Consider the following 20580-nt stretch of genomic DNA (forward strand, 5'->3'; position numbering starts at 1 on the left):
TCGAAACTAAATGTTTAGGAATTATAAATACTGTAGTCTCACAAAATTAACAAATGCTGTCTGAAAAGTATATATCTATCTTGTATAGTCTCTGAGATCAAGGTGTCCATACGGACAGACGGACAGACGCGCATGACAAAATCGTCTCGACTGTTAGCACTGAACAAAAATATATATACTTTTTGGGGTCGGAGTTGCTTCCTTCTGCCTGTTAGATGAATGTCCTACATGTACAAAGTTGTAATACCTTTCTACACTATGGGTAGTGGGTATAATTAATACATTAATTAATTAACGCAATCTATACAAAAGTACTGTCTTAAAAAAGATACACACTATTATTGATTTATTTCCTAAAAGTTATAGCATTCTTGTGTCGATATAGCCAAGTCTGTTCATCTCATTATTTGACCGTATAAACACTTAAATCGCAAAGACTACAAAAGATAGAGATACAATCTTTTTTGGCTACACTTTTTATTGTTGCACGCAGATCGAGATTATTTAAGATTTTGTTATGTTTTATGGTATATTTTCAATGCAGCAGTACATCTACTAATACGAAATATTACTTTCAGTTGAAAATATTTAGAGTATGCAAATGATATTATCTATTTAGCAATGGCTTACAAAGCAACTGTCTTGAACTTTTCTTGTAGCTTAATTTATTTATTATGGCATAAATTCCGGGTTCAATTAATGTATACTTTGTTTTACTAACAAATTGAACAAAGTTTGCAATTGCAGTTCAATTGCACCAACATGACTTCATTTTGTTGTTGCTGCTATTGTTATTGTCGTTGATGCTGTTGTAGTTGTTGTTGTCTTATGTTGATTGCTGCGGTTGCTCGCATTTGAAGACAATCATCGAAAGCCACGCTGAACAACACCGAGCCACTGAACAACTGAGTAGCACGACGATGACGACGACGACGACGACGACGACGAAGGCGACGACGAGTAAAGGCATTGCAATTTGCTTAAAATTTGAGTTCAGCTGCGGGTCAAGCAACTGCTGGCTACTGAATTTAACCACGGCAAGGGCAGGGTGCAGCTGGTAGATAAAGAGACGAGGGCGCCACAATAATCTATTTATTTTGTTTGCTGTTGTTGTCTTTAATTTTGTTTTTGAGTATCTCTAGTCGAGCACAAAAATAGTTTTGATAAAAATCGCAAGCATCGAAATTTTTTATTCAAACAATAACGTGCCAAAAGTTTGCTACTGCATTTTAAATTTTTATATCTTGAGTTTGTCGTCATCGACCGCCTCCCCATAATCTCTCCAACACCCCCGTCTTCGCCTTGCAGCAGCTGCTGCAGTGTTGAAGTTTTGGCTTTGTAGACTATAAAGTTTGTTGAGCGCACGTTTTAGTTGTAGCTCAAAAATTTTATTTGAACATGAAAAATATCTTGTTTAGATTTTAATTTGTAGATAGACGACAAGTAGACTTAATTATCATTTTTTGTTGTAATATGGGTAGACTTACTTACTACTCTATACATAATACATTAGGCTGCTTTGAGGGCGGCTTTCAGCTAGCATAGTCTAGTTGCCATTTGCTGCCAGTTGCAAGCTGCAAGTTGTTTCATTTGGCCAACTTTCCACGGCGAAATTTCGCCAAGACTCACAGTATAATCATTTCCCAGCAAATCTATGCGCATCTCCCACTCGATGCTATGCAAATGATTCTTGTATCCACCGAATTAAGCTCAAGCAGCCCAAGAATGCCGCTGAGCGCGAGAGAAAGACAGAAACGATGACAGAGAGAGTGAGAGGGAGAGACATAGTGAGAGAGTGAGAGGAGGAGTTAGATAGTTGGCAGTAGCTGCTCGTAAGGTAAACATATTTTCCATGTCGATGCCATCGATTGCGTTATGCAAAATATATGCAAATGCCATAAATACGAACCTCGGTCCAGACCCCAAAAGCGACTCTTAAACTGAAGCTCTCTGCTATAGAGTGACGCAGCAAAGGAAAACTGTTTTTCACCAGAATCGAATGCTGATGTTGTTGTCGCTGCTGTCGGTTTACTTGTTGTTTCTTCTTTCTATTTTTTTTCTTTTTGTTTTTTTTTTTGCCGCTTTTGATACCCAGCGATGCCAAGATTTGTGAAATTTATCGACCAAGTGATTGGATAGGTGTGGGAGTGTATGTTTGTGTGTATCTTTGTGTGTGTGTGTTTAGGTTTGGCATTCTTGGAACGGTAGTTAGCGTCTCAAATTGAATAATCTTCGATTTTGACATCATTTGAATATCGTTTGGTAGTCATTGGTTGTGCTGCAAGTTGTGTTCATCGCAAGCAAAATTGAGTTGGTGAAAGAATAAACCTGCAAATCACGAGTTTGAACTACTCAGTCAGGCGATTTTAATTGACCCGGGCATTCCAAATTTTGCACGTGCTTTCTTTAAATGATCATGGAATCTGAGTTAATAACAAATACTACTAAATACTAATAAAGTATACATATTAAAAATGTATTATACTTTTTGTGGATCAATTTGAAAGAGAAGAATGTTAAACTTATGCAATAGATCAGTTCTCAACATATTCAAATTTCATATATTCCTATTTTTGCTCTATTCCTTCGCGTGCCTGTTTAGCTATTTTGGCAATAAGTTTTTGGTCATTCGTAATAGAAAATCAAACCATAAATCTTTCGCAAATACCACTCAAAAAGCAATAAGACTATTTCATCGCCATTGTGTGCTAAGTAGATTTGGAAAAGGCGATACAAATTTCACTAAAGAAAACAATTCCGGCTGCCTAGGGACAATGTCCCAAGGCCTGGAACGTTGCATTTGCAGTTGCCGTTACTGTTGCAGTTGCAGTTGCAGTTGGAGCTGGACAGTCGCACAAGCCATACGCATTTCCATGACAATGCTGTAAAGAAGACAAAGCACTGCAGCAAACCAGAGGCTAATCTTTGAGGCAAATCACTGGCAAGATGCGAAGGTCTGCGCCATATGCCAGCTCGGTTCGTGCCTTGGTCGGGTGACCGTTGTCCAGTTGGGCTGAATCAATTTGTTAGAAAAGTAGCCAGAAATTTAGCGGGAAAAAACAAAGGGCAGATAGGTACTGGAGAGGCGTGTGACATTTACAAACCTTGTGGGCTACTTAAGATGCTAGTTACAAGGGTGGATGTGTGTCCTGTCAAAGAGAGAGAGTTTCATTGTGCGGGTGCCAAATGAATGAACAAATGGACAGCCAACTGTGCAGGTAATCGGATTGTTCAGCAAAGGTAATTTGTGGGTTTTTAAGGACTCAACTTTAAGCAGCTGTCTTGCCGTTAACGTTGCCGCAGCCTCCGTCGTTGATTGCGACAAACTTATGCAAAAAATGTCTTGAAATAATGTTTGCTTCGCTCAGAGAGAGAGACAAAGTTTAGCACCTCTTGGGCATTATAAATAGCCAGCGGGCGGGCAGCTGATCTCTGATCACCGATCACTGATAGCTGATCGTTTATCGCCATAATTCCTCTCACCACAACCTCGACAACACAAGATCAACAGCGTGGCACAATTTTTGGCGGCAGTCAGCAGAGGAATCCCAAGGATGAGGAAGCATTTCGGTACCAAAAGTGTCACACATGCAACGTCATCAACATTTTCGTAACCCATGGCCAACAAAAATATCAAGATGCATCTTAGCGACCACAACAACATGAATAAACACGACTGCAATGCGGCAAGCAGAGAAGACACAACGCTAGCTGCTTCTGGTTCAAACAACTCTGTCGGCCTCTCTGACAATTTATCTGATCACCGGCATCAATAACTTGGCCTATGGTTGACCAATATGCTGAGGTAGTCGCCAACAATACCGATAAAACAAATGTGGTTGCCCCAAAATATGTTTAGAGTGGCCTTAAAATATTTTGCAAATATTCTCTAAAAAAATCGGTGAGTTTCACAAAAAATATTTTTAAAAAAATATAGTTTTATTAGATGAGTTGGATAGAAATTTTCGAGAATATGCAAAATAAATTTAATCAAAATATGAGGATTTCAATTGGTGAGAATATTATTGGAAAGTGAGGTTTTTCTTTAACAAAAAATTATCACATATAAATTACTATTACGAGATCATGGAATAATAAATTCATAATATATATTCTTTAATAAATAACTGAACTATTATCTTTTCTTTTCGATGAATATGTCATTTTATAATAAGGGATGGAAATATATAACTTATAAACAAAATACATCTCGGTGATCTTCACTTTCGTTTGAATATCTTATTTCTTTTGTCTGAGACTTTTGAAGAATGCATGTAAGTTGATATTTATGAACGGCTTAATCAAACATTATTTATTCACAAATGGTGGACAAGCAGTTAGTGAGCGAGTGAATGCGAGAGTATATCAATTAAAACTAATAGAACAATTAAAGAAATGCACCCAGAGAATTCCAACAGAGCATAGACACAAAACAACTTTGCCGCATGCGGAACAGTGTGAGAGTGACGAGAGAGTTTTGTAGTCATCGTCTTTCGCAATTAAGCAAGATGAATAAATAAATAAACGAATGTATGAGTGCATGAATGGAGGAGTGAGTGAATGAGTGAGTGACTGAGTATTTGGTCTGTGTGTGTGTGCTTATAATTTCTCAACTCTAATTCCCAAGAAATATACACACAAATTAGACAAACGGGAGCAATGATGGGTTGTAATTTCTACATAACTAAATGAGGCAACTGGCAACATTGCCAGCGGGAGGCGTTGTAAGACAGGCAGAGTGCACAAACAGTTAAACGGCTTCAGTGTTGGCAGTTGCAATTGCAGTGGCAGTTGCTGCCACCCACTTGTAATTGTTGCTGCTGCTCGATGCTTGGAGAAAATAGACAACATGCAATTATTAGCAGCTGTCTGCTAGAATAGACCACAAGACGTAAACAATTTCCAGTATGAATTATGAAAATTTTAATATGTACTGCAAAATGCCAAAGACTCGGTCTAATTAACTAAGTGCGAGCTAAGTGCGAGGCAGTTAGGAATCAGGTCTAGCAACTGCATGCGGTTCATTTTGGTTGAGTTCAGTTCGTTGCGAGCGCAAAACCCCATTTTTAGCTTCATGTATTTTTAATTTCCTTAATAGCTTTTTGTCTCTTGCCAGACATTGATGGACCAGCCAAACACCCAAAACAAAAACAGCCAAACAGCAACTGCGACAACAACAACGATAACAACGACCACAAAAAATTAAAACACCAAAAATTGTGGAGCGCAGCTGACACTCAAAACTCTGGCCAGATTAATCTGTTGGCAGAAAAGTTTTAGACCAGTGAAAAGTTATGCTGCTCTTCTACCTGGGCGCAGCTGGGAGCCAACTAAGCGGAACGTGTCGTCCATCAAAATTAATTACAAAAGAAGCAAAGCAGCACTGTGCAGGCCAATTGTGGGAGGTAAGCTCAAAAGTTAAAAGCGGGTCTCGGCGACAGGGCAATAAGCCAGCGACTGGCGCCCTCTAACGACTCACCCCTAAACAATAGCTCAACGCCGAGTTTTCTGTTTTCTGTTTTCTGCTCAGCGCGTTGTGCACCATCCGTCAACACTGTGTTGTGTGTCTGTCGCCCTTGCACCCGTCGCTTAACAAGTTGCAACAAACTCAACCAACTTTACAAAATGATAAATTGGCACTCTCACACCCAAAGCACATAAGCTGCACTTTTGCTTCTCTCTAAAATAAGTGTTGCATACTTTCGGGCGAAACGCTGAAAATCCAATTGGATTTTTATTATCGATTTCTTTGCATTATCACGGAATTAATATCAATATATGCAATTTTTAAGCTTGTATCATCTTATTATTAATGGGTTTTACAAAATCGTTCATTGATTTAAAATTTATAAACGAACCCTTTAAAATCTCAACATGCACTCGTCACTACAGCGGGAATCATTTTGGGGCTATTGTCAGAAGAACAAAAGAATGCAGTCGATACATACGAAATACATATTGAGGCTTCGATAAATGCGGTACTCTGCGATTTATTGGCTAATGCGCATTTCATGCCATGGCCAAGGCCAAATTAATTAATAACAAAGCTTTCGCTGTCAATTGTTGATTTTTAATTAAGGCACTGAATGACATCGAATTGAATGCGATATATGCTTGGCGATAGGAATCGAAAGAAACAAAAAACAAATGTCAAAAGCACGGTTTTAATTATAAACAAATAGATGACAAAGATATGAGGCCATTGATAAAATAAACAACATAATTAAAAGCGAACAACAAGTCAAATAGAAAATACATAAAGTTGTCGGCATTGGGACAAGTTTTGAACTCACGGCACGGGTCGAATTTTGTTCAAACATTTGGGCAAATATTTGACATCAACAACTGCGACGACATCAGCTAATAGCACAAGTATCCTTAGCATGTCCTTGAATACGCTCAGCTCACATCCCCGTCCGTTTCTATTTATCCAAGCCCTTTAATTCAAAGCGCAAATGTTACCGCTGCCGGGGTGTCAACAAGCGCCCTCTGGCGTCGTGTAGCTGATGTTGTTAATATTATGTCAGCGATAATGTCACACATGGCTGCTTTGTATATTCTTGTGGTTGCCATGTGTCAGCATGAGTTTCTAATTAAAAATGTAAAGCATTTGTGCTTGGCAAAGGAATACGCTTTCCCTTAACCTGTGTGCAATATATTTCAGCTTACAATTTCAAATCAACTTATCATTTAACTCCAATTCAATCGTAAGTAAAAAGTAATGTTATTAGTTCGAGTTACTAAAACAATGTGAAAAAAAAGGGAATTACAATTGCCTCCTGTGAGGATTGAACTCACGACCCCTGGTTTACAAGACCAGTGCTCTGCCACTGAGCTAAAGAGGCTCACATTTGAAGCGCGTCCAAGTACCTAATAAAAGTTGAAAAAATTGTACATAGCTTATTGCAATAGTGACATGTTCCTTGCCCATTCTTTTCTGTGATAAGAAGTCATCGTGTTCAATTACTTTGAGTGCTCTTTAAAAGTAGAAAATTAGTTGTTTTTGTAAGAAAAACATAGTCTGTACATGAAAAAACCACGTCGTCACAACTATCTAGTTTGATTGCATTTTTAACTTCTACCTTTGCAAGTTTTTCATAACAATGAGTGAGATGTAAACATACCATATTAAAAAATCTAAATATTTAGCTTAAGGTTTTAACAAAGTAAAAAATGTTTAAATCCAGATATTTTTGAGCCGGTAGCTTGTAGAGTTTTTGTTACGGGTTTAATCCTTCCAGACGAATGCGTTGAAATTATTTATTATGACGCAAAACTTTTTTCCGACCGCGACATTTTTCGAACACGACTGCGTCCGTTATCTGCAGCCAAAAAGCCAAAGGGCTTGTATGGGGCTCACAGCCCAAAAACACACTCAAACAGGTGAACACGCTGAGGGTAAAACCACAATAGACAATTTTGTGAGTTAAGCCCGAACAAAGCTTTAAAAGGTGGACAATTCTTAACGGTTTGCTGGCGCTGCAATATAAAAATGCTGTAAGCTGATTAAAGAGACATCAAAAGCGGATTTTGTTGATGTTGCAATTTCATTTGTGGGCGCCAAGAATCATGGGTAATCCTTGGCTAATGAATAATTTTGGTGGGATAACGATGTCGTAATGATATCCTGTCAGTTGTCGTTCCATGTCTATGACGTCATGTTTAGCATCTTCTTGAATTTTGTGAGATTTTCTTTTGTTTGTGGCCAATAAATTTTATCTCATTCTCTTTTATTTCGAGATTGGTTCAATCCTTTTATGGGGTACTGAAAATTCTAGGCTGTCCCTTGCACTTGTTTTCAGCCTTTTCTTACAATTTCTCATTGTTAATTTTCCATGCTGAAGTCATGTTTTCTTAAGTGTCTGACTTTTTGTAATTAGTGCGGCTTTAATTGCCAAAATCATAACCGCTATAAAAGGCTATGTCTCAAATTGTGGCAACCGTTGCGCTTTATAGCACTTGAGTCAGCTGTCCCCTTTGTGCCATTTATTGACTGACCAGATCATTAATCCTTGGCTTGTTAACGAAAAACAATTTGTCCAAATAACAATTAAGACTACCAAACAACCTCGCACCCTCCTCCGTATTACACCCCCCGGGGCAGGATGTGCAGCACCATAAAGAGCCTTTGACAGTTGGCTAATGAAATCTCAGTGAGAATGTGATTCAAGTGTGGAAAATTCCACATGATTAATCACTTTAAAGTATTCAACTTTGTTATTTGACTTTTTGGTGTTTCTGTTTAAATTTACATTTTATCTGCTTGTTCGATTCACATCAGCGTCGTATTGTTAGACGCTGTCACTCATTGTCCTTCACTCCCGCCCTAGAACATCCATTAATGTCCATTATTTCGTACATGTTTGTGGTCAGTATTGCCCAACTTTTTATACCCGCTACCCATAGGGTAGAAGGGTATTATAACTTTGTGCCGACAGGAAATGTATGTAACAGGTAGAAGGAGACATCTCCGACCCTATAAAGTATATATATTTTTGATCAGCGTCAACAGCCGAGACGATCTAGCCATGTCCGTCTGTCCGTCTGTGTGTCTGTCCGTCTGTCCGTCCGTCCGTATGAACACCTAGATCTCAGAGACTATAAGAGATAGAGCATTTGTTATGTTTGCACGCAGATCAAGTTTGTTTCAAATTTTTGCCACGCCCACTTCCGCCCCCGCAAATCAAAAAAATCGAATAACAAGCGTAATTTTAATATTAATACTGTATAATATAATATTAACTACTGTATTCCTGAAAATTTGGTTGCGATCAGATAAAAATTGTCGAAGTTATTAAAGAAATACTTTTGTATGGGCAAAAACGCCTACTTACTAGGGGTCTTTGTTGCTTTGGCTGACAATCTGGTATATTGAGCCGTCTATGGTATATTTTCAATGCGGTTCTATATCAATATACCACATATACCATTTGGTATATTTTTAGTATTTTTGCAGTATATTTGGTATATTTTGAGAATAATACCGCAAAATATATTGTTTTTATTCAAAATGGGTAGCGGGTATCTCACAGTCGAGTACACTCGACTGTAGCTTTCTTACTTGTTTTTTGGTTAACAATGACTTTTTCCACTTTCTATTATACCTGGTTTTAGGTAGAATTTATGCATTGCACTGCTCATAATGGAGCTATTGTTAGTTGCTAGCTATAACGAAAACTTTTCAGTCAGCTCTTAACAGTTTCAAGTAAAGTTTTCTAGTTATTCTTTCTATTATTAAAATTGCAAAAAGTAATATACTTTTACTTAAAACATTTTCTAATATTTAAAAAACTAATTCATTTAATTCATCCCGCTACTAATAGGGGAGAAGGGTATTATAACTTTATGCCTGTAGAAAATGTAGTCTATATATTCTTGTTCAACGTCAACAGCCGAGACGATATAGCCATGTCTGTCTGTCGGTCTGTCTGTCTGTCTGTCCGCATGGACATGTCGATCTAAAAAAACTACAAAAGATGTAGACATATTTTTTAAGACAGTAATCGTAATGTTTGCACGCAGATCAAGTTTGTTTCAAATTTTTGACACGTCCACTTCCGACCCTCCAAATTAACAAAAATTAATTGGCGAGCGCAATATTAATTTGATACATTTTAAGAATCTAATACTGATTTTAAATAAAAGTACAGGTATCACACAGTCGACCACACTCGACTGTAGCTTTCTTATTTGTTTTTGTTGTGCAGCAAAATAAGTTTCTTTCATTCGCATTAACAGAAAGAATGCGTTAAGGTTATTCACTTAATGCAGCAAATAGAACTAATTAGCACTTGACCAACAATTGTCAATAATTAACATAATGGAACCATAAATTGCGAATGTACTCCGAAGAAAGTCCAATGATACAAACAATGCGTTTATTATCATACTAAAGCCAAGGGGACAGCGAAAGCAAGCACATAGCTTACAATGCGTACTTTTATAAATATTATCATGGGTCGGGTAATAAATTCAAGAGAAAGCGCAAAATTAATGTAACTCCTCATAAATTAATTTGAAATGCGCATATGTATGGGTGGCAATGGTGTCCAACGTTTTTCTCTTGATGCTTATCTCTAACAATTGCAAAGAGCACAAGTGAAAGTGAACAGTTTTACACAGCCAGTGAAAGAATGGGCAGAGCCCTAATTGCCCATACTTAGTGGACGTATCAGGAAAGGGAAAGCAGCCACAAGGCACATGTTCATTGGACGCCGACGCCGATGCCGGACGCTTGCGCTGGACATGACATGGATGAGCCTAGCAGTCGCATCTTTGGTTAATTACCAAGATGTATGCGTGTCGTGCACACAGCCCAATTAACCCCCATTATGGGCGACTGAGTTTGTGGGTGACGACTGACGACTGTCGACGACGACACTCAACCCAACACTTCAAGTCCAACAACAAGCTAAGCCCGAAGTCAACAATCGTCCTGGGCGTGTGAGTTCAGATGCTGCACGAGGTCAAGCGTTCGCTTGGGCAAGTAATTAAGATTTCTGCTTTTCCCCCCCACAGTTACAAGCCAAAAGAAAAAAAAACTACGACAACAAGCACCCGCAATACCAGTCACACATCCATAAAGTCGCTCTATGAGACGCAAACAACTCAGGGCGTAGTGCACACTCCGTTCCACGACGCCATTCCAGCTCCAAATTGCTTTATGATGTTGCAGATTATGATAATGAATACCATCTGGACTGCACTGGACACTGAGCAGGGGCAGCCTGCCTGCCTGCCTGCCTGCCAAGGGCGCCACACACTGTTGCAGCAACGTTGACACTTTAAGTGATTTAATGTTATTGTTTTCGAACCATTCCCCAGCCTCGAGTGTATATCACATACATACATATTCATATACCAGAAGCCCAACAAATTTAATGGATATTAATGCATGCGGTTTAATTGAAATGTTTCATTCCAAAATTTTGCGATTTACTTAAAATTACTTACAGATTTTTAAAGAAATTAAAAGCAATGTTTCCATTCATATAAGCTAACTAATAGAAAGAGTTCAAGTCTCGGCTTATTTAAAGAAGTAAAAAAATTTCATAAAATAAATTGTTTCAGGACTGTTATAATTTACTCTAACAAATTAAATGTTCATCCAACAAACATTTTTATAGCAGTATCTGCAAAATTTTGAATTTTTCTCGAATAATTTCGTGCCTTCACCAATTTCTATTAATTGCTATATTATTTGCAAAATATTAAAAAATATGGTGTATACACTATGTTAGAGCATATTATAATTTACAAATATGTGACATCCATTCTCACCGAACTCGAATGAATTGTTCAGGGAGTGTAAGTGCAGATTTCATATCAATATTTCCATCTCTTTCTATATTTTCTCTCACTCTCGCCTCTCCCACCTCTGTTTGGGCGCAAGTGTGAACTGCCATTGAAATGATTTTGATTGGAAAAAATTTAATTTCCTATACGCTTCAGTGTGTGCTTATCGGAGCCGCATTGTGTCAAAAATTGACAATTTTTTACAATGAACTTTGGCGTTCTTTTTTTTAAATTTAAATCAAGTGTTGGGAAAAAACGATAAAGTGGAAAGCATTTAACGGATATCTAAACTTTTTGTGATATGTTGTACACAAACCCCAAACCACAATTAATTAAGCACAAACTCTTGACAACAATGCAACAAAACCAGTTGCAAATATTCATAGACCGTTTCTTATGTATGTATGTACTGCTTATCATACCCTATGTTTACGTAAATTAAAAAAAGGCAATATAAAAACCTTACTTTCCGAAACTTGTGTATTTCTAAAACTTCCACAAAAAGAGCTTTCACAAAAATAACATTTTATATTAAATCATTATAGATATAATTGAGGTGAACATCGATTACAGCGTATCTACTTGTCAAGTATTCTGCCACTGAATTGTTATCACTTTTTTTTTGCGGTACGATTGCGAAACTTGCTTCAATTACAATTTCGATTTGTTGTGCGAGAGAATTTCAACTCAGCCAATAGGAAGAGCAAAAAAGTTCATTAAACGCTTTTCCTAGCTGCCAACCAATTTTCACATTCATGGAAATTCGTTTGCCGTCGCTCTTTTGTGCCACACAAAAGGCTCCAAAACCGCAGAGCGTGGAGTGAAATTCATTTTTTCCATTAAATCGAACCGTTGATTGTGCATGAAGCGAACAGGCACAAATGTCAACGCTCGGTTAGATGGCAGCGGCCTGATAGGTTGCCAACAAATGCCATCGCACCCTCCTCATCCTTCCTCCCACTACTCCGGCCACACCAATAGCTCCTTCAACTCCTGCTTCGCCTGCTCATCGATGTGGGAGTCTGAGTGCCAAAACGCGTCGACTCTGTCACATGCGATTGCCACACAACCAACGACCAACAACAACAACCAGGGGAGTATTTTTCACAGCACTTTTTCCATGACGATTCCAATCCAACTGACACCCTGCATCATCTCAGTTCAACCCAAATGTTTGACCAGAGAATTTTACTCACTTATGATATAACGATATAGCTCTATACGTCAGCTCTGCTTACATATTGAAAACTCAGTTTTATTCTGTCAATTTTCAATACCCTTTACCTATTAAAAATGAGTGGTATATCGATGGAGTCTGCTAGATGTACTTTCACTGATTCCTATTCTTAATAGGTAATATTTGATTACTCTCCTTTCTGATTTCCCAATAATTACGTATTTTAATCACATTTAAAAATAAGTGTCAGACCTATGGCACACTAGATCAGATTTTTGTACACTCTTTACTTTACAGGGTAGCCATGAGTGATGCACTTTTTCATATAGTAATTTTTTTATTCTTCTCGCTACTTGAAATTCGATACTAAGCGCAATGGCTTTTTGACAAACAATGACATGGACTCACCTACTGTTTGGGGAGTGTTTTCTGCGGTTTTCCTCATCTTTTTTTTTCAGTTTTCTCTCTTATTTGCTCCCATTGACAATCGCATTTGCAAATGAATTGCTTATTGACAGTTTGATAGAATGTTGCCTCGTTGACTGTTGTTGTTCGTATTCGCTCGTTTACTCGTTCGTTCGATTCGCAGCCTCTTTTGTTATTCTTTAATTATTCGTTGCGACGAAAATAAAAGCAAAACGATACAACAAGAAAACGAACAATAAAGAAAGAAAACTGATTGCTCAATTGTCTCAAATGAAGATTGTACTAAATACGAGGAAAAGAGCCAGATTCCATAATATTTTATAATTGCTCAATCTAGTTGTATGGCTTAGTTTAAGTAGTAGTATAAATGCAAAAGGAATCAAATTAAAAAGCTATGCTTGGTATAGGCTTAACCCCTCCACTTCGCTTTGCATCTCCATTAACTCTAACCCTATTTAAATAGAGTTGTTGTCCATACCAAAAAGCTTTACGGCTCATTGCACTCTGCAGGGCTCTTCAAATTTGTCACATTTCCCTTATCTCCATACAGTTGCATACACACATGTATGAATAATAATAATAAATTCGCATGCAATTAACAACTTAGCTTCAATTTAATGCATGCAAAATCCATTAAATCACTTAAAATGCGCAAATCTCGCGGTTGCATTAAAACGTTAAAAAGCGAAGAGACGCGCCATTTGAGAACACTTCAGAGCGATGTCATACAATACGACTACAAACAGTTTGGCGAGCCAGAGTTATGCACAAAAGTCAGGGGAGGACACGCATAAGGACAACGCTCCTTGATGTCGATGATAATGTAGCAACACTCAACCTCCTCGCCCATGAGGGGAGTTGACAGTGCCAGAGCGAAGATATACACCGAATGGGTTGGACATGCGTGTTAAATCCTAAAAAAAAGAGGGTAAAATGAATTGTCACAATTCAAAATTTAATTACACATATCAGCCAGATGCAAATGAAGGCATAAAGTGTCCTCTTTGCAGCTCAAGCTTAATGCAGTTTGTTTTATTTTAGTCCGCCAGTTTTCAATAGATATTGCATGAAATATATCAGAAGTAGTTTCCTACGATTTAAATTGATTTTCTGAATTCAACATTTTTTGCAGTCAACATATTAAAAATCAAAAGTACTTTTTTTCGTATTCGAACTCGAGTCAATCTAAAGTTATCTAAATCGAAATGTCAACCTTAACATGAGTTCATCAACCAACTGTCAAAATTGAAATTTAATACTGTCAGTAATGTTAACACGTAACTTCATTCCTGATTCGATTTACATGTGAGCGATGTCATGCATGAATAACTGATAAGAAAATATGTACAAAGAGTTCAAATGAATTGAGAGTATGGAATCAATGGATCATACAAACTCCAAAGCTGACAAATAAAAGAGGTTAAAAAATCACCCTTACTTATTATAGTTGAATTTGTTAACTTTTAAAAATACCAAAATTCGAAAACTCATTGCACTTTAGTATATATTGAAATATTAAATGCAAAAGCATTTCAAACAATGAATATGAAATGAAAGTTAGTTATTAAAATATGAGAATCATTTCGGGCTCCTTAATGGACCTGCGTCCGAACAGAAACGCATTTGCAAATTGCCCAAATTGTTGGCCAGCTGTGGCTCACAGCGATAAATGGGTGGGTTTCAATTAGCCTAAAACCAGCTGAACAGCCGAACGGCTGATGACCAAAATATTTAATACCTTTTATCCAGTGTATAATTCGCATAATGACAAAAAGTCTCATTTCGTTATTTAGGCTGTGGAAATCAACAAACGTCAAACAGGCAGCAAAGAGCAACCATCCAACCACATTTACTGACCATCCGGATGCACTTCAACTTTCCACCCTGTTGCGTACAATCAACGCGAGCCACGGTTATGGAAAAGCAGTGGCATTGGGTCACCCGCTGGCACACGACAACGACAACCGTTGTCCTCCTCATCGTCGTCGTCGTCGAATTGTTGCAAAAGTGCGAAACCGCAAATGTTAAGCACAACACAGAAGTCAACGCCGCCACCCAAACAAACCCACCGACTTTAACGGCGACAACCGCAACGAGACCCACTCGATGATGCCGTCGACAAAGCTCTTCAATTTGCTTGCCATCTATTATGGCAGCTCATTGTGGGATTACCGAACACAACCACAACCACAACCACTAGACACACTGCCAACCACCAACGAGCGTTGGCGATGAAGCTCACATCAAGAGGAGAGAGGCAAGGGTATTGAGCAATTGCTAATAAAAAGGGTGGAAAATCCACTTTGCTATGGCATTTGATTTTGATTTCTCCCTGTGTTTGTCCATTGACTCTTGGGACGTGGCGTGTGGGCAGGATGAAGATACGGTAGATAAATCTTACTTCGCTGACTTTTGATGTCATCAGATAAGCATATGATATCCAGGTATCTTTCTAAAATTCTGTGCAAATGAGAAGAAATATCTGCATAGGTGAGTGTTGAGAGTTCCCAAATATTGCCATAGTTGCAATAAGAATAATTTTTAGGTCGAAGCTAATTGAACTATTCAAGTTTAAACTATTGACTGATGAAAGAAATCGCTGAACAATAATTGCTATCCAGCTGAGTGAATTTCGTGCAGGTTTTTCAGGATTACACTCGATTACAGGATACATTACAAGCAAGTACAACGGGTGGGCTAGCTAGGGCATCACCCGCTGGGAATGATCAATCAATTGAAATCACATTTTATTTCATTCAACTGACTGAGCATGGACGAACAAGTCTACGCATTCAGGGTGGAACTGTTTGATTATTATGATTATTGCATTGCTTGAAATGGATATGGAATGGAAGCCCATGTTAATTATGAAATTAAGCTTTGTTCCATACACTGCATATACCATATAAAAACATTCTGTTATACTTGCTTGTCCAGTACTATATTGAAATGGAGCTCAGCAAACAAATTATTTTGAATTGAGATATGCTTAGACATTTTGATTCGGATTTCGTCTGGTCGACTTAATGAAAAACGGAAACACCACTTGTTTTATTTCCCATTTTAACATTATTCTGCATCCTCATCAACGGTCCCGAAAGTTTCTACGTCTTATTACAAGAGTTCAGACTTTAGTCATAATGGGAATGAAGGGAGAAGAGATAGACAGGGAGTGCTCTGTTTGCTTGTGTACTTTGTTTTTAGCGATTAATTAATGCAATTAATCTGCAGCTGAATTCGTGACTTTCGCCTGGAGGGTTTGCCTTCCAGTTTGATTAAATTGTTTGTGCGCATTTGTATTCCTCAGCCCTAGACGGGAGTGTAAATAAATGGTAAAGATTCAGTTGAGATTATCATTAATGAAGAAATTAATTAAGAACATCGAACTTACATGCGTATATATCTGTAATATATTTATATATTTGTAATCGATTAGCAATAACCACACCAAAATACCTATTTCTATATCTGCAACTTACTCAAAATCTGTCATTTAGAACACATTTGGTCTAGCATTCAAATCAAGTAATCAATCTGGTAGTATATATTAGCACTAAAACAAATTACCATATTAATTGCTACTAATTAAAAATTCATTAAAACTCAGTGCACTCCCACAGCCTGAAATGGGGTCCACAATCGGACTGAAACTCGCGTCGAGAGAGAGTGGCAATTTATTATGCTTTGTCATCTCGATGTCGTCAGGACCAAATGCACAAAATGATAATAATAAACATTTTCATTTTCATAATGCCTAGATATCAATGAGTTCATAACGGCCAGAGTGGAACTCAGTGTGTACTTTCAATTAAAAGCCAACTTTCAGCCATAATTCAAAACTAAAATATGCAAAACGAGTTTGCGGTGAAAGTTTCAATCGCATCGATTTGCATAGCCTGAGGGCTGGCATCGAGCATCGGGCAACGGGCAACAGACACATAAGTATCTATATCTGTGTTGCCAGTAATTATGGCAGTAAAGTCCACGCCACCACTAACCAACCACCAGACCAGGAAAGCACAGCCCAACCAAGCCCTCTCCCATTCCCCAGATGTATGCACCTGTAACATCTGAGCTCCAACACACTTCGCTATTCATGCCATAAATTCCGGCTGTGTGGCATATTAATTAATTTGCTTTGCGGCATTTCAAAAGGATTATTTACAGCTCATTTCATATGTGCGTGTGTGGGTGAACGTTATTGTCCTTGCATATGTGTGTGTGTGTGGTTACAAAGGCAATAGGCTAAGGTTTAAAAGGTGTGTGAGTGAATACAAAAGCTGCAGAGGTATTAAATTTTGCAAAGGATATTTTTAAATCTTTCTTATTGTCAATATTTATGAATTTCTTTATTGCAAAGAAAAAAAAGAAATACACAATATTCCCTGTTGATTTGATCTTACTTAGACTCGCAGAGTGGTCCCAATGAACTTCTGTAACTGCAAAGCAATCCAATATTAACAAAGCACTCAGTCTCAGCTGCGTGTTGAAAGTTTGCGACAATTTAAAATCTAATGAACAGAAATTAATTTACCATACAATAATAACTCAACTAACACGAAACGACGCGACAAGCTGCTACTCTCTCCCTCCCCAATAATCCTGCCATACCGGATCCACTTTCATCCGGCGAAAGAGTTGAACGGGAGCATCAAAAATCCATAGCTCAGGTCGTGCGACTCTCTACTACCCAAGGGAGACAGCTGAGTCGCGATTTCAAAGTGTTTCCGTTTTCAATTTGCATAAAATTCGTTAAAATGTCTAACGGCATTAATGAGCAAGCTAGTGGAAGTGCGAGGCTTGGGAGAACCTTACCTGTTGCCTTGAAAGCGACATCGGCTGTGCCCAGTGGAGCTTAAGTGTAAATGGATCGCCTTGTGGTATCCGGTAATTGTGTGTAATTAAATCCTGCCCCGCTGTTTGCAAATACCCAAAACAAATGACAACACTTTGCCTTTGCCGCATTGCGGTTGCCTGTGGTTACACCATGTCAAAGCTTAAACCTCAACCCTTTTCTGTCGCATTCTGTTTTAATTATGTTGCGTGAATAATTTTTGCTCTTTGTTTCATCTATTTTGAAGTCATTGATATCCTTTGGTTCTATAGAACAGGCGTTACTTTAATTAGTGAAAATTCACTTGTAATTAAAAACGACTGCTATTAATTTTCGAGATGGAGACAACTATGGCAAAGACAATTTTAGATATGCAATGTGTGCAGAAAAATGTGTAATTAAATAATTTCTTAAGAAGTAGAATAAAGTAGAATAAAAATAAATAATCTCTATGAAAACAAAAATATGTATATGGAAATATCTGAAATTTAAATTTTGTATGCGATATTATAACATTGTGCCTGGAGGAATTCTATGTAATAGGCATAAGGAAGCATCTCCGATCCCATAATGTATGAAAATATATTCTTGATGTAGCGTTAACAGTCAATTTTTGACGAGACCACGTTCTCCCCGAATATCGATGAAAATCGAAAAACGCAAGCGCAATTTTGAAGCAAGAGTAAGTACGTGTAATTATAACTATGGGTTTTACAATACGAGATTGCGATCAGATAAATGTTGTAGATGGTATTTGGAAATACTTTTGTATGAGGAATGGGGAAATGACAAGTTACTTCTGGTCTTAGATGCCTTGGGTGACAATCTGGTATATTTTGCACTCTATGGTATATTTTATATGTATCAGTTCATCAATATACCAAAAAACATAGCATTTGGTATATTTCAATATTTTTGCGGTATATATTAGGAATAATACCGCACTGTTTTGCTTTTACTCAATTTCGGTAACGGATATTTCATAGTTGAGCACATTCAATTTCTTGTATTGCGTCATTGCCAGATTGCCGCAATAGTTTGTTTTACTTGCCATACTTTGCGGTGACTGAGAGAGTATGGTAGATAGAAAAGATGCCCGACAACAGTCTCTTTTGCCATGAACTGCTTCTTAACTGGAGTCTGTTGTTATTTTCGACAGCGTGGGTTGGTTCACTGCACCACATTGCCTCACAACGAATGTTTGTTGCGAGCTTACAGAAAAATGTTACATTTAATTTAAGTAAGTTAAACGATACGAATCTTAACTAGACTAAAAAATGTGCAAAAGTATGTTTACTTTGACATGGTTGTTGCTAACAAGGCGCAATTTTGCATTCACCTTAAAATAAGAATATAGAATATAAAGAGAAAAATGTCAATCTAAATCTAAACAATCTTTATTCACTTTGCAAATATATTGAATTTATAATTTTAAAAGGCAGATTTTTCTTATAATTACAAATGTTATTAACAACAAATTGATAATTAATATAACATTTGTTCGATTATTTGGTCTCAAATTAAAGAATTAATATGTTAGCTTCAGACGTATGTACTCAATGAGAACCAGTACTCAATTGAAATAACAATGTTGTTCGAATAGCAAATAAATATATTGAAACAATGGTACCAAAAGATATACATATTATACTATTACATTCAAGATATACCATACCCAACAAAGGTACCAAAAGATATATATATTATACTATTACATTCAAGATATACCATACCCAAAAATGTTATTTGAATATTTCATTAACTATATTATTTTTTTTTTTTTACTTTCCGACTTACAATTTTATTATCATAGTTAAATACATTGTTGTAGACGATATTTGTTATTTAATTAAATTGTGTACACTTCTACTCATAGCACGTTTGTGCATAATTAATAGAGAATATTATTCTACAATGCGATAACGTTATCTTTAGCCAAACGGGTGACCAAAGCAATTTAGACGACCTGACCAAATGTTGCCATTAACCTTGGAGTCGGCGTGGGGGTAATAAGTTACGACTAATCCTAAATTATGATTTGGTATAGTAAAAAGCAAAACGATAAATGCTTTATTTTCAATTTACGACTGAAAGGGTTACCCATTACAAAAAAGGAAGGGATTTCCTTGTTCCCATCAGTCTCATACCCTAACTGTTTTTTAGCAATGTTTCCAAATCATTTGCATATGAATTTTGAACTCTAACGCCTCTCGCACTTTGCCTAGTTGAGCATTCAAATTACTGTTATTATTATTTTCACTCATATGCCACTCGTCCGCATCCGTCTGGGGGGTTGAGAGTTAAGGTTATAGTCTCTCTGGCGGTGAAGGTGGCGGTATCGGGTGTACCATTAAAATCCGGCACGACCTTTGCACCACGCTCGCTTGGAGCACTTCCGTTGGGTTTTAATTCTATTAGACAAGGCCACAGGCTCTACGCTTATCGCTGCCGGCACACATGTCGCCATTCCTCTGCTCAGACCCAGACCTAGAGCCGGAGAGAGACCCAGACCCAACAGGCATCTGGGCAACATTTCGAGGCGCGTAAAAGGTTAAAATTGTAATTTGTGGCTTCTATGGCGCACTTTATTACGCTTTTCATTCACAACTTTGGCATTTGCAGTTAACAAGCTCCGGCACGCTTAATTTCTTGGCCGCCTCTCACAACATTTGTTCAACATCATGTAAGAGAACAGAATGAGGTGTAGAGGTTGTTTTGTTTGCCCGCCGCTTACTCTAAAACAAAAGAGATTTTTAATGGCCCTATAGCACACCTTATCAGCGTCGGATATCCTTGCCGCACTTGCCACATAAAACAAATAAAGGTTAGTTACCAGATTTCGGTTTTC

At 37.6% G+C, this 20580-nt stretch overlaps 1 protein-coding gene, 1 long non-coding RNA gene and 1 other non-coding gene across 5 annotated transcripts; 1 reads left to right on the forward strand and 2 right to left on the reverse strand.

The window, feature by feature from the left end:
* Positions 1 to 6773: 6773 nt before the first annotated feature.
* Positions 6774 to 6845, reverse strand: Trnat-ugu (transfer RNA threonine (anticodon UGU)). The gene has a single exon. It is a non-coding gene; the product is annotated as a tRNA-Thr (tRNA).
* Positions 6846 to 14177: 7332 nt separating this feature from the next.
* Positions 14178 to 15192, forward strand: LOC127566107 (uncharacterized). 2 transcript variants are annotated; one of them, XR_007955396.1, is made up of 2 exons: positions 14178 to 14317; positions 14692 to 15192. XR_007955396.1 is itself a non-coding variant. In XM_052007674.1 (2 exons), the coding sequence occupies exons 1-2, from the start codon at positions 14568 to 14570 to the stop codon at positions 15006 to 15008; spliced, it is 321 nt and encodes a 106-aa protein (XP_051863634.1). In that variant the 5' UTR covers positions 14382 to 14567; the 3' UTR covers positions 15009 to 15187. The 2 variants fall into 2 exon arrangements, 1 of the variants encoding a protein (XP_051863634.1); XM_052007674.1 differs by lacking the exon at positions 14178 to 14317 and adding an exon at positions 14382 to 14571 and having other exon boundaries at positions 14692 to 15187.
* Positions 15193 to 17306: 2114 nt separating this feature from the next.
* Positions 17307 to 18105, reverse strand: LOC127566108 (uncharacterized). Of its 2 annotated transcripts, none has more exons than XR_007955398.1 (3): positions 17714 to 18105; positions 17456 to 17659; positions 17307 to 17377 (listed from the first exon to the last, which is right to left on the reverse strand). It is a non-coding gene; the product is annotated as an uncharacterized LOC127566108 (long non-coding RNA). The 2 variants fall into 2 exon arrangements; XR_007955397.1 differs by having other exon boundaries at positions 17433 to 17659.
* Between the last annotated feature and the right edge of the window lie 2475 nt (positions 18106 to 20580).

Source organism: Drosophila albomicans, chromosome 2R (genome assembly GCF_009650485.2).
Source record: "Drosophila albomicans strain 15112-1751.03 chromosome 2R, ASM965048v2, whole genome shotgun sequence".
NCBI classification, from domain to species: Eukaryota; Metazoa; Arthropoda; class Insecta; order Diptera; family Drosophilidae; genus Drosophila; species Drosophila albomicans.